The sequence below is a fragment of the Mus caroli genome, unplaced genomic scaffold, assembly GCF_978045245.1.
Source record: "Mus caroli unplaced genomic scaffold, Mus_caroli_1 scaffold_17, whole genome shotgun sequence".
Taxonomy (NCBI): domain Eukaryota; kingdom Metazoa; phylum Chordata; class Mammalia; order Rodentia; family Muridae; genus Mus; species Mus caroli.
The window spans coordinates 12,742,906-12,756,752 of record NW_028227272.1 but is presented as its reverse complement, the minus strand read 5'-3'; the positions used below and the strand labels follow the sequence as shown (position 1 = coordinate 12,756,752).

The 13,847-nt window shown below is 40.7% G+C and overlaps 1 protein-coding gene across 1 annotated transcript in view; it reads left to right on the top strand.

Moving 5' to 3' along the window:
* Positions 1-13,847, top strand: part of Spidr (scaffold protein involved in DNA repair) — a 222,678-nt gene that overhangs the window by 186,275 nt on the left and 22,556 nt on the right. Inside the window, exon 12 of the mRNA XM_021185304.3 lies at positions 13,043-13,130. Within this exon, the coding sequence (XP_021040963.1) occupies positions 13,043-13,130 (88 nt within the window). The remainder of the gene's footprint in view (positions 1-13,042; positions 13,131-13,847) is intronic.

The window sequence follows — 13,847 nt, the reverse complement described above, 5'->3', positions numbered from 1 at the left end:
CAGTTGGAGATGTGAGCACTTGGCTGCGGCTTCAGCAGTCTGCCTTCTGCGGCATCTGCTCTGAAGGCATCATGGATTGTTACTCTTCTGGAATGGTAAGCCCCAAATAAGTCCTTTCTTCTGTAAGTTGCCCTTATCAAAGCAATGGAAAAGTAGCTGATACAGTATCCTAGCTTCGTTTCTATTCACGTGATAAACACCATGAACAAAAGCAAGTGGAGGAGGAAAGGGTTTATTTCCCCTTACAAATTACAGTCCATCCAGAAGGAAGTCAGGACAGGAAGATGGAGGAGAATGGAAGCAGAGACCATGGAGACATGCTGCTTACTAGCTCGCTCCCCTTTCTATGGGTCAGGTTTGTTTTGTTTTGTTTTTAATACAATTTTGGTCCACCTGACAGGGATGGCATGGCACACAGTGGGCTGGGCCTTTCACATCAAACATCAATCAGGAACAGCCTACAGGCTTGCCTATAGACCAGTCTAAATAAAGGTGTTTTCTCAATTGAGGTTTCCTCTTCCCAGATGACTCGGTTTTGTGTGTGTGTGTGTGTGTGTGTGTGTGTGTGTGTCAAGTTAACAACAACAAAATAACTGGCAGACTTGGTTGTTAATGTAAGTATATGTTTAATTCTTTTAAGAAACTTAACTAACTTTCTAGTGTGACTATATCATTTTACATCCCCACCAGCAAAATGTGAAAGAAGGTTTTGCATCCTAACTAGCGTCAGGAGTGCGCATGTTTCCTTTCAGGCATTCTAAAGAAGCACAGGGATATTTCATTAGGGGTTTCAATTGCCCCCCTAAGGACAAGTGACAGTGTTTCTCAATACCTGCTTATATGACACCACTTAGATCCTCTCTGGGAAAATCCTCTGCATTTTCTTGCTATTCTCCTCCTCTTATTTTTTAACTGGATTCTTTGTTTCCCCACCTGCTTTTCATTCTTGAGTTTTGAGAATTCCTTTTATAACAGATATGAAATGTGAATGTTTTCTCTTTGTTTGTAGCTTGTTTTCACTCTTTTACCAGGATCTTTTCAATACAAGACTTTAATTGTGATACAGTCCAGGAGCTGGCGGTGTGGTTCAGTTGGTAGAGTGCTTGTTTAGCCTGCACAAAACCCTGGGGGTTCAATCTAAGCACATCATAAACCGAGCATGAAGGCATATGCCTATAATCCTAGCACTTAGGAGGAGATGGCAAAAGAATCAGAAGCTCAAGTTAATTCTTGTTTATGTAGTAAGTTCAAAGCCAGGCTTGGATACACAGTGGGATCAGGGCAGTGAGGAGAAAGATGAGGGGTGTGGCCAACTCTTGGTTACTTGTCGGGGGTGAGAAGATGAGTTGTTCACATCTTCCTGGGAGTAGTGTCACACAACAAAAGCATAGAAAATATTTTCAATGAAATAATAAGAAGAAAATTTCTGGAATCTAGGGGAAGGAGATGGCCTTTCACACCCAAGAGGCACACAGTCCACCAAAATAACAAGGCCAGGAAAGAAACAACACATGCTGTATTATAGCTGAAACAATGACTATAGGAACAGAGAAAGAGTACTGAACCAGGAAGAAAGATAAGAGTCACATAGAAAGGTGGGCCCATCAAAATGAGAATTCTGATTTTTCAATGGAGAATTAAAGGGCTTAGGTAGGCATATTTGAAGTTCTTAAAGATCACAAGTGCCAATCCAGATTGACATAGTTGTCAAAAATATGTGTCATAATAAAAAGAGAAAGAACTCTCCATAATAAAAACAGTAATTTATGACTAGTAAGCCAGCCCCACAGAGGAGACTGGAAGAAACACTTCACACTGAAGGGAAAGATTAATAATCTAATAGGCTACAGGGAAAACATTTAACCCATGCTAACACAGCTGATAGGAAAAAGAGGACTAAGGAACAGAAAGGACTAGGAAATTATCAAAATGACAAGAAATACATACTTTTCAGTAATTAATACCAATAGCCTCAACTCCTCCATGAAAAGATTGCTTTAGAAGACAGGATCATCCTTTTAGGTGCTTCTAAAAAATGCCTCCTTATCAAAGATAGATATTATGTTAGGATGTGAGCTTGGAAAAAGATTTTCCTAGCAAATGGAACAAACAGGCTTTAAGATTCTAATATTTGAGATAATAGACTTTAAACCAAATACAGTCAGAAGAGATTAAGAAGGTCCCTTTATTTGATCAGGGGAACAATCTATCAACTTCATCACAATTCTAAAAATATAAAAACTGAAATAGGTCAACCCAATTTCATAAAATCTATTAGACATAAAGCTAGAGATTAATCCCAGCTTCAATATCCATTCTTACCATTAGGTGAGAACATGTGACAAAAAAAAAAAAAAAAAACAAGCAAAACAAGCACATATTGTAATTAAATGATCTCAAAGGCTAAGTAGACCTAGCAGATATTACAGAACAGTCTACCTAAACACAATATAATATGCATTTTTCTCATTAGCCCATGGACTTTCTTTAAAACTGTACATTCTTGGAAAAAGCGAAGTGTCAATTAATATAAGAAAATTGAAATACTGCTTGTATTTTATCTAATGACAACAGAATAATTGCTGGAAATCAACAACAGGAGAAACTCCATACAATGTGTAGGGTAAAAGGCTTGAGCCCACTTCTGGGTTTGAAAATTCTACTACCAATCCCCACCCTGGGGAGCTACCCACCCACACCAGAAACCCTATAAAGCCTGCCTCCTGCTTCTCCCCTAAGCAGAGATGGCCACCTTCTTGTGTCTCTCCCAATAAATCTTTTGTATGGGGTTTGCTGTGTAGTGTGACTTTGTGGTATTCCTTGGCTCAGAACGGCCAGGATACTTTTCCCTTCAGAGCCTTGACACTTACAGTGCAGTGCGGACCCTTCCCCCTCAGAGCTCCAGTATCTCTACTGGGAAAGCCTTTCCCATCAGATATGCAACACTTACAAAATGCATAAACTTATAAGGATTGCCGGGCGTGGTGGCGCACACCTTTAATCCCAGCACTCGGGAGGCAGAGGCAGGTGGATTTCTGAGATCGAGGCCAGCCTGGTCTACAAAGTGAGTTCCAGGACAGCCAGAGCTACACAGAGAAACCCTGTCTCGGGGAAAAACAAACAAACAAAACTTATAAGGATTAAGTAATGCACTATTGAATGATGAGTGTGTCTTTAAAGAAATCATGAAGGAAATTCTAAAAAGTCCCAGAACTAAATGAAAATACAACACATCAACACATGTGGGGTACAATAAAGGGAGTCAGTCTTAGGAGGGAATTTATAGTTTCTAAGTGCATACTTAATAAACAATCAGAGAGAGCTCACAAAACTTAATGATGCATTTTACAACACTGGGACCTCGCCCTCCACCCCGCAAAGAAAATCCCAGATCAGTAGTACATGGAGAGAAATAATTAAGATCAGAAGAGTATATAAGCATTTTTATTTAAAATTGTGAAAAGAATGTGAGAGGAAAAATATACTAATAAAACAGCAGAGTCCTCTCCTCATCCACACAACTCAGCAAGGAAACATGCTCTCTACTCAGAAAGGTCAGCAGCTTTGACATTACAAATCAGAAAAATGTACACATCTTAATTCTTAACCATAGATGACTTATGAACTACATATAATTCAATCATGATTTTAAAAAGCACAGATTCTACCTTTCAGTGTCCCATACTTAATGCATTTACACAATAGGGTCTTCTTTAAATGCTAATGTTTGTGATGGTTTATTATGTGGTCATTTAATGGTTAATACGTTACACAGGATCTAAGTTGTTCTGTGAATCTATTATTAAAGAGTGTGTTACGTCCCTTTGAGCTGGAGTTACAGTGTGTTGTTAATGACCTGTTGTGGGTCCTAGGAATTGAACTCTGATCCTCTGTAAGAGCAGCAAGAGCTTTGTACCCAAGACATCTATGAGCAAAAATTAATGATGAAATACAAACAAACACAAAATAGCAAATGACAAGGATACAAAGAACCAATAAAACAGAGAGCTGGTTCCTGAAAAAGATAAGCAAGATTGACAAACCTTAGCCAAACTAATCAAAAGAGAGAGAAAATCAAAATTAATAAAATTAGAGATAAAAAGGGAGATGCTACAACAGAAATAGTATCTTCAAAGAAAATCTATTTTAAAACTCCTTTGCTATACGGAAAACATAAAAAGAACACGATGAAGTTCTCGATGAGTAAGACCCATGGAGGATAAACAATGCTGAGAGAATAACGTAGACAGACCTTTAAGAAGCAAGTGCAAATTAAACCAGTAATAAATAAAAATTACCACACCTAAAAGAACTAGACTCACTACAAAGTTTAAAGGACTAACAGCAATATTTTTTATTCTTATTTTTTTGTAGAAGAGCAAAAGAGGCTGTGCAGCCTGCAAGGGGAGAGCTGAGTAGTGTGATCAGGAACAATATCAAAGAGAAGCACTAGAAACACATAAAGACATGAGAAATGAAACAGGACTTCTCCTTCATGGACAATGCTAAACAAGCTTTACAGAATATTATCATGAATTTTTATTTTGATATAGGGTCTTGTGATGTAGCCCAGGCTAATCTCAAACTCATGTCTGGTCTTCTGTCTAAACCTCACTAATACTGGAATTACAGAGATGAGCCACTATACCCAGTCAGATTTATTTATTTATTTTAATTGGATATTTTATTTATTTACATTTCAAATCTTATCCCCTTTCCTGATTTCGCACCCCCCAGAAACTCCCTATCCCATCACTCTCCTCCTGCTTCTATGAGGGTATGCCCCCACCCACTCATCCACTCTTGCCTCCCCACCCTCATATTCCCCTACATTGGGGCATTGAGCCTTCATTGAACCAAGGGCCTCTTTTCCCATTGATGCCCGACAAGGCCATCCTCTGCTACATACATGGCTGGAGCCATGGGTCCCTCCATGTGTACTCCTTGGTTGGTGGTTTAGACCCTGGGAGCTCTGGTTGGTTGATATAGTTGTTCTTCCTATGGGGTTGCAAACCCCTTCAGCTCCTTTCTCTAACTCCTCCATTGGGGAACCCATGATCAGTTCAATGGTTGGCTACGAGAATCTGCCTCTGTATTTGTCAGACTCTGGCAGAGCCTCTCAGGAGACAGCTATATCAGACTCTTGCCAGCATGCACTTCTTGGACCCACAATAGTATCAGAGTTTGGTGACTTTATATGAGAGGGATCCCCAGGTGGGCAGTCTCTGGATGGCCTTTCCTTCAGTCTCTGCTTCACAATTTATCTCCATATTTGCTCCTGTGAGTATATTATTACCCTTTATAAGAAGTACCGAAGTACCCATACTTTGGTCTTCCTTCTTCTTGAGCTTCATTTGGTCTGTGAATTGTATCTCGGGTATTCCAAGCTTTCGGGCTAATATCCACTTATCAGTGAGTGTATATTGTGTGTGTTCTTTTATGATTGGGTTACTTCACTCTGGATGATATTTTCTAGTTCCATCCATTCACCTAAGAATTTCATGAATCTATTGTTTACAATAGTTGACTAGTACTCCATTGTGTAAATGTACCACATTTTCTGTATCCATTCCTCTGTTGAAGGACATCTGGGCCCTTTCCAGCTTCTGGCTATTATAAATAATTCTGCTATGTACATAGTGGAGAATGTCTCCTTGTTATATGTTGGAACATCTTTTGGGTATATGCCCAGAAGTCCTCAGGCAGTACTATGTCCAATTTTCTGAGGAACTGCCAAACTGATTTCCAGAGTGGTTGTAACAGCTTGCAATCCCACCAGCAATGGAGGAGTGTTCCTCTTTCTCCACATCCTCGCCAGCATCTGCTGTCACTTGAGTTTTTGATCTTAGCCATTCTGACTGGTGTGAGGTGGAATCTCAGGGTTGTTTTCATTTGCATTTCCCTCATGACTAAGGATGTTGAACATTTCTTTAGGTGCTTAATGGCCATTGGAGTTTCCTCAGTTGAGAATTCTCTGTTTAACTCTGTTCCCCATTTTTTTTGTTCCCCATTTTTAATAGGGCTATTTGGTGGGATCTGTGTATAGAGAGCTGTGGCACAGGGTCAGTTCTGGGGCACAGATATAAACCAGAAGGATCCCGTCCACAGCTGTTCCTTGGTTCCTGTGTCCTGATGGCTCTGGGCAGGTCATTCTTAGGCCAGGAATTTGAGCAGAAGTGCTGGTCTCACTGTGCTCTCAGGTGTGTCAGCTCTCTTGGGAGACCAGCTCACTCCCGGTGGGACCTGGGTATGGAGATCTGTCAGTTCTTCTTTAACTGTCTGAGAAAATCAACAATGAATCCATTTGGACTTTGCTGTCTTTTGGTTGGGAACTATTACTGCTTCAATCCAACTCTTTGCTATAGATTTGCTTAAATCACTTATCTCTTCTTGGTTTAATTTTTGTGTGTCTAGGAAACTATTCACTTCATTCAGTTTGCTGATTCAGTTTAACATAAATCTTTAAGATAGAATCTATTATTTTTCTGAATTTTATTACTATCTGTTGTGATGACTCCTGTTTCATTTCTAATGTTATGAAATTGGATCTTGTCTTTCATTTGGCTACTTTGGCTTAGGGTCTGTAAACTTTATCTATTTTTTCAATGAACTACTTTTTTTTATTAGATATTTTCATTTACATTTCAAATGCTATCCCCAAAGCTCCCTATACCCTCCCCCCGCCCTGCTCCCCTACCTACCCACTCCCACTTCTTGGCCCTGGCGTTCCCCTGTACTGGAGCGTATAAAGTTTGCAAGGGGCCTCTCTTCCCAATGATGGCCGACCAGGCCATCTTCTGCTACATATGCAGCTAGAGATATGAGCTCTGAGGGTACTAGTTAGTTCGAACTACTTTGTTTTTTCTTTTTGGTTTTTCGAGACAGGGTTTCTCTGTGTAGCCCTAGCTGTCCTGGAACTCACTCTGTAGACCAGGCTGGCCTCGAACTCAGAAATCCGCCTGCCTCTGCCTCCCAAGTGCTGGGATTAAAGGCGTGCACCACCACGCCCGGCGAACTACTTTGTTTTAATGCTTCTTTTATTGTTTATTCTTTCTTTTCAATTTTTTTATATGAACTTAGTTATTTCTTTGAATTTACCGATTTGAAGTTTGTCTTGTTTTGTGAAAGCCCCCAAGCATGACTATTAAGGGGCTTTTCTTTTTTCTTTTTTAAGATATCTCTTATTATTTTAAAAATATAGTCAACTTCTCCTCAGAACTGCCTTCATTGAATCTCACGGGTTTGGTAGCTGTGTTCTCATTTTCATCTTATTCTAGAACTTGCTTATGATGAGTCCTTCATCATTCATTAGTCTCTAATTCAATCTCTAAGAGTTTGTGTATATTGTACAGCTTGTGTATGTTGCCCAGGCTAATCTCAAACTCATGTCTAGCCTTCTGTCCAAGCCTCACAAATACTGGAATTACAGAGATGGGCCACTATACCCAGTCAGATAAAAAAAAAAAAAAAAAGAAACAAGTAGCAATCTCTGGCCTCATAAATACACACTGTAATTTATATGATCTAGCAGGTGATGGATGCCATTCAGGAAAAGAATCACCCAAAGTAGGAACAGCCAAGATTCCCACCCACTCCAGGCCACTGGAGGGTGAGAACAAGTCTATGTTTTCTGTGGGCTGAACAATCAGCTGAAGTCACTTACTGGCTTGCCTGTTTAGTTATTTTAGGATCAGTGTCTCAATCTGAGCCTGCTCATCTGTTAGATCTCCTTTAAATACTCTTACTCAGGACTCAAAGCTCTCTCCACAGCTCTCACTAGGGCCAAGTTTCCCTACTACTGGAAAAGTATCTTTCTAGATGGCAAGCCCTAAACAGAGACAGACCAAGAAGCTACTATTACTTTAAGACTCATTGTTCTTGCAGAAAACCCTTATCTAGGAATACCCTCAGGATCTTTAAAATAGCCTCTTCTGTCAGAAACCAGCCAGCCAACCAGCCAACCAGCCAACCAACCAACCACCACCTCCACCACCAAAACAGAAACAAAACCAAAAAAACATGACTTTAAATCTATTTAGGTGATGTCAGCTGACCTCGGTCCACTTTCCTCTAGGCATTCCTACTCTCACAGGTACAGAATCTGCTTTCTATAGACCTAGTTAGGTGATGTCAGCTGACCTCGGTCCACTTTCCTCTAGGCATTCCTACTCTCACAGGTACAGAATCTGCTCTCTGTAGACCTAGTTAGGTGATGTCAGCTGACCTCGGTCCACTTTCCTCTAGGCATTCCTACTCTCACAGGTACAGAATCTGCTTTCTGTAGACCTAGTTAGGTGATGTCAGCTGACCTCGGTCCACTTTCCTCTAGGCATTCCTACTCTCACAGGTACAGAATCTGCTCTCTGTAGACCTAGTTGTTGGTTAATACAGACTTTGTATTCTGTCCGTCAGATTTTTTCTCTCCTGGTTCCCCCAGCCCCCAAACCTGATACTATAACTACTTGCAAATTTCACAGAGCAATCCAAGCCTTTATTTTGAAGGTGGAATAGAGTAGAATTTGCTCTTAGAAATTTAAACTACATCAGCAACAGAAGACAGAAAATAACAAGTAGAGAAATAGCCTGGTCTACTGACCTAGTTCATCCTCAGAGAGCTCAGGTTTTTTTCAAACCTTGTGTATATTTGGGTGTCAACTTTCCTTAAGAATCTGTTCTGCAATTGCTCATTTCTCTGGGCCCATTACTGTGCACATCTAGCGAGCTTATCTAGGAAATGGAACATTCAGTTAAGAATGCTGGAGTGTTTTCTAGTAAGATCTTTTTATTGTTTTTCATTCTCTTACATATAGGAGAGTCTTTCAGAGATTTGAAAGTGATAATTCACTGTTTTCTATTAGACCAGACAATATAGAGATTGACAGGACTGCTGAGATGCCTCAGTGGGTAAAAGTACTTAATTAGCCCTGAGAGTGACAACCTGAATTCAGTTTCTGTGCCTCACTTATGGGAGGGAGAATCAACTCTCTAGAACTGCCCTCTGACCTAAGAGAGCTGTGACATGGATGTTAGTAAACACACACATACACACACACACACAAGATCTGCAGGGACAAAGATTAAGCAGCGACTAAGGGAATGGACAAGGAATGATTGGCACAACCTTAGACCCATCCCACGGGCAAGACTCAGTTCCTGACACTATTAATGATAACTGTGGTATGCTTGCAAACAGGAGCCTAGCATGACTGTCCTGAGAGACACAAGACAGCCGCAACTTACAGATGCAGAGACCTAAAGCCAAACATTATATAGAGCTTGGGGATTCTTGTGGAAGAGTAGGGGGAAGGACTGAAGGACCTAAAAAGGATAGGGACTCCCCAAGAAGACCAACAGAGTCAACTAACCTGGACCCCTTAAGGTTCCCAGAGACTTAACCATCAACAAAAGAACAAGCATGGGCTAGACCTATGCGCCCTGCATATGTATCAGATGTATAGTTTGGTCTTCATAGAAGCTACTCAACAACTGGAGTAGAGGCAATCCCTAACTCTGTTGCCTGTCTATTGATCCTGTTCCCCTAGCTAGGCTGCCTTGTCTGGCTTCAGAGGGAGAGGATGTGTCTAGTCCTGCAGTGACTTGATGTGCCAGGGTGGGATGGTACCTGAAGTGGCCTTCCCCTTCTCAAAGGAGAAGGGATGTGGGAGAGGAGCTGTGTTAGGAGAGAATTGGGAGGAGTGTGTGTGTGTGTGTGTGCGATCAGGATATAAATTGGATGAATAAATTAATGTAAAAAAGGGGATCTACAAAAACATTAAAATACCTCTCTTCAAACAAAAAAATCTTATTTGTGAACCAGGCATAGTAGTGTATGCTTGTGATGACAGTACTCAGAAGTCTGAGAGGAGACAATTTTCTTTTTAAAAAACATTTATTTATTCTTTTGTACGGATGGAATGGGGTGGAGTGGGAGAGTGTCAGAGTACAATCTTTGGGGGTTGTTCTATCTTTTTACCAGGTGTGTTCAGGCTATCAGGCTTGGTAGCAAGCTCCTATACTCACTAATCCATCCTGCCACCTTGGATTGTGAGTCTCGAGGTCAGCTAAGGCTACCAGATAGGACCGTGACTGAAGCAAAACAAAACATCCCTAAAACAAACACTAAGACCCGAAACAACAAAAAATAAAAACAAACAATAGTAAAAAACAACTTGAAATGAACTTTTGATTTCTAATATGGTAAATATTGATCAATAGAAACTAAATTTACAAATATATGTTTTGGGGAATAAAGCTACTAAGGTTACTTGCTACTCTCAGAGAGGATCACGGATTGGTTCCTAGCATCCAGATGGAAACTTTCAATCTTCTGTAACTCTAATTCCACAAGATATGACACCCTCTTTTGGCCTCTGAGGGCACCCTGAAAGAACAGTGCACACATACACACTAAGGGAAACAGTCATGCACATAGAATAAGATAAGTCTTTAAAAGAAGATTAGCCAGGCATGGTGGCGCACGCCTTTAATCGGAGAGCACTCGGGAGGGAGACAGAGGCAGGCGGATTTCTGAGTTCGAGGCCAGCCTGGTCTACAAAGTGAGTTCCAGGACAGACAGAGCTACACAGAGAAACCCTGTCTCAAAAAACAAACAAACAAAACAAAAAAAAAAAAAAAAAGAAAATCAACTCTCTGTGCTCTCTATTGCATGTGTGTGTGTGTGCATGTGTGTCTAAGTGCGTGCATGTGTATATGTGTATATGGAGCAGAGAATGTAAATTTATTAAGGAAAACAATAAAGAACTCCTGAGAGTAGACATAGCTTTGAGAGATGTAACCTCCTTTTTGGAGTGGTCCTGACTGGCCTAGAATGAAAAATAGATGTCTTACAAATTCAAGGCCAATCTGGTTGCATAGTGAGTTTGGGGCAAGTCTGGGCTATATGATGAATGAGCTGTTCTCTTAAGTCCACAGAAGCAAATAACAAGGCAACAACTCAAGAGTTAGGGACTAGGGAGTGACTGCCAATCAGCATAGCTTTCCCTTTTTAGAAGCTGTTTATTAGCACATGCTAATTATGATGACATTTTTGATCATATTCACCCCAACTACCCTCTCTTGTCCTCCAGTTCCTGATGACCCTTCTCTTCCCTACCCTCTTCCTCTACTTTCATGTTCTGTGTCTGTGTTGGGTAACTTATAAAAGTATGGGTGAAGGTCTATTTACAGGAGCAGGGAGACTTACCAGTGACCCCCTCCAGCACCTCCTCTCTAACAATCATCCATTAGGTCCATTTGTGTCTGTCTCTGTGTTCGGGCATTAAAACATATTCTGGAATTAAGGCAGTAATGATGGTTGCCCAACTTGGTGAAGAATAGAAAAATAAGGGGCTGTTCACTTTAAAATGGTAAAATGTATCTAGATCAAGCTGCTATTTAAAAGTGTCAGTAGATAGAATATGTCAGTAGGAGAGCAGGTAAAAGTCCCTGTGTTCTGACAAAATAAAACAAAAGATCACTAATTTAAGACAGGATTCTCTAGAAAGGATTCCCTAAGCCCAGAATTGGAACACTTTCATCATTAGGTCACCTTCAGAAAAGTGATGTGCGTTCAACAGATACTTGGGGAGGGAGGGTCTGAGATAGCTTGGTCTGAAATTGGTAGGCATCCTCTAGCCCCAGCTCCCAAGTGCTTAGGATTACAGTATGAGCACCACACCTGGCTTACACTTCATACTTGCAGTCACGGGAAGCAAGTCACCCTGCTGTTGATGTGTGCGCCTTCATGTTTATGCACACTACATGTATAGTATGTTCTGTTGTTGTGAAGAGACATGACCATGACAACTCTTATAAAAGAAAAGAAAGCATTTAATTGGAGCTTGCCTACAGTTTCATAGGTTTATCCATTTTCATCATGGTGAGGAGTAGGGCAGCACACAGGCAGACATGGTGCTGGAGATGTAGCTGAGAGCTCTCCATCCAGATCTGGAGGCATCAGGAAGAGAGAGACACTGGGACTGGTGTTTTGAAACCCCAAAGCCCACCCACAGTGACATACTTCCTCCAACAAGATCACACCTACTTCAACAAAGGCACACCCAGTAATCCTGGGACACATAACACACTTCCATGTGTATCTCTGGCCATTCTGAAACTTACATAGATTTGCCTGCTTCTCCCTCTCTAGTGTTAGGATTAAAAATATATTTAACCAGCCTAAAATTTTCAAAATTCAAAAACAAAGGATCAGTGGGTAAAAGCACTTGCCACTGTTGTACATACCTCCACATAGACATGCATGGGGACAGTAGTAGTGATAATTATATTTAAGGCATACATGCTTATATATTGTAACTATAAATGTTTTATTATTTTGTATTAGACAATTATATATGTGTGTACATACATACATACTTACTTACATACATATATACCAAACAGTCCAAAAGGAAATACAAATGTTTCCCAAACCCTTTTCAGATAACCACTCAAAACAATTTTAATCTTTCAGTTACTGCTTTTCATTTGGCAAGATAACTATGTCTTTATCCTGAAGGTTCCTGTTTTTATTGTTTTGGCTGTTTTTATATTGCTTTTTATTTTATGTACATTGGTATATTTTCTGCATATATGTCTGTGTGAGCGTGTCAGATCCTCTGGAACTAGAGTGCATTAGTTGTGATTTACCACATGGTTACTGGAAATTGAACCCTGAACTCTGAAAAATCAGCCAGTTCTCTCAACCACTGAGCCATCTCTCTAGCCCTGTTTTTGTTGTTGGTGTGGTTTGGTTTGTTTGTCTGTCTGTTTGTTTGTTTTGTTTTGTCTTTTGCTAATGGTAGCTGGGATGTCTTCAAACTCTTGAGCTTCCTACCTTAGGCTACATGTACTGGGGTTGAAGTGCACATGCCTGCTCTTCAGGTGTTTTCTTCATATCCCTTTCAGTGACGACATGACACGTGCAGGTTCATCACAGTATAAAGAACTGTCTTCTTTAAGTTCCTGAGTAGCTTGCTGTCTGGTCCTTTATTGGCAAATGTTTGTTGATGAATTCCTCCAACAGTGTCTCTTTTTGTTCCAGGACACCAGGGCTCTTCAGTTTAATTGACAGTTTGTGGCCCCCAGTGATATCTCTGACGGAGCCTTCCTGTGGCCAGCCCAGTGGAGAGGTAAGCCCAGCCTTTGAAAAGTTTTTTGTGCACAGACACCCACCCTTCTCAAGAACTGACTTATGCTCTTCCACTGCGGTCACATGGCCCATGTCATTTCTTGGGCAACAAGAGCTCTGCATCTAGTTCCTTTGTCTGGCGTGATCTATGAATGCCATCTAGAACCGTGACTGCAGCTCCTTTCCAGAGCCGACATTCTCATGGTTCTTTTTCCTATCTCTCTGGTAAATTCTTGATAAATTTTTCTTTGTATTTCAGTTTTTGTGAGGAATACATATTTTTGTATCTTGGCCTCACTCTGGAGCCTACACTGACCTTAAACTCGAAACAGTCCATATGCCTGAGCTTCTCAAGTGCTGTGACTGCAGCTGTGTACCACCAAACTCAGTCATGATACTGGAATTCAAACTCTTAGCCTCATTCTGAAGCAGACACCACAGCTTTCCCATTTCTTTGCACTTAGTTACCAGTTAGAACATAAACTAGATCCACAGATAGTCAGCAGAAAACTCCCTTTCCTCACTACATTGTGAAGAAATGTGCGCACATGCATCCAACAAGCATATGTGGAGGCCAAGGCTTGATGTCAAAATATCTTTCTTCAATTGCTTCTCCATGTCAGGTGTTTGATAGAGGATCTCTCTCAAACCTGGAACCCACCATTTTGATTAGATTGCTTGGATAGTGAGCCTTCGGGGTCCTTCTGTCTCCATACCT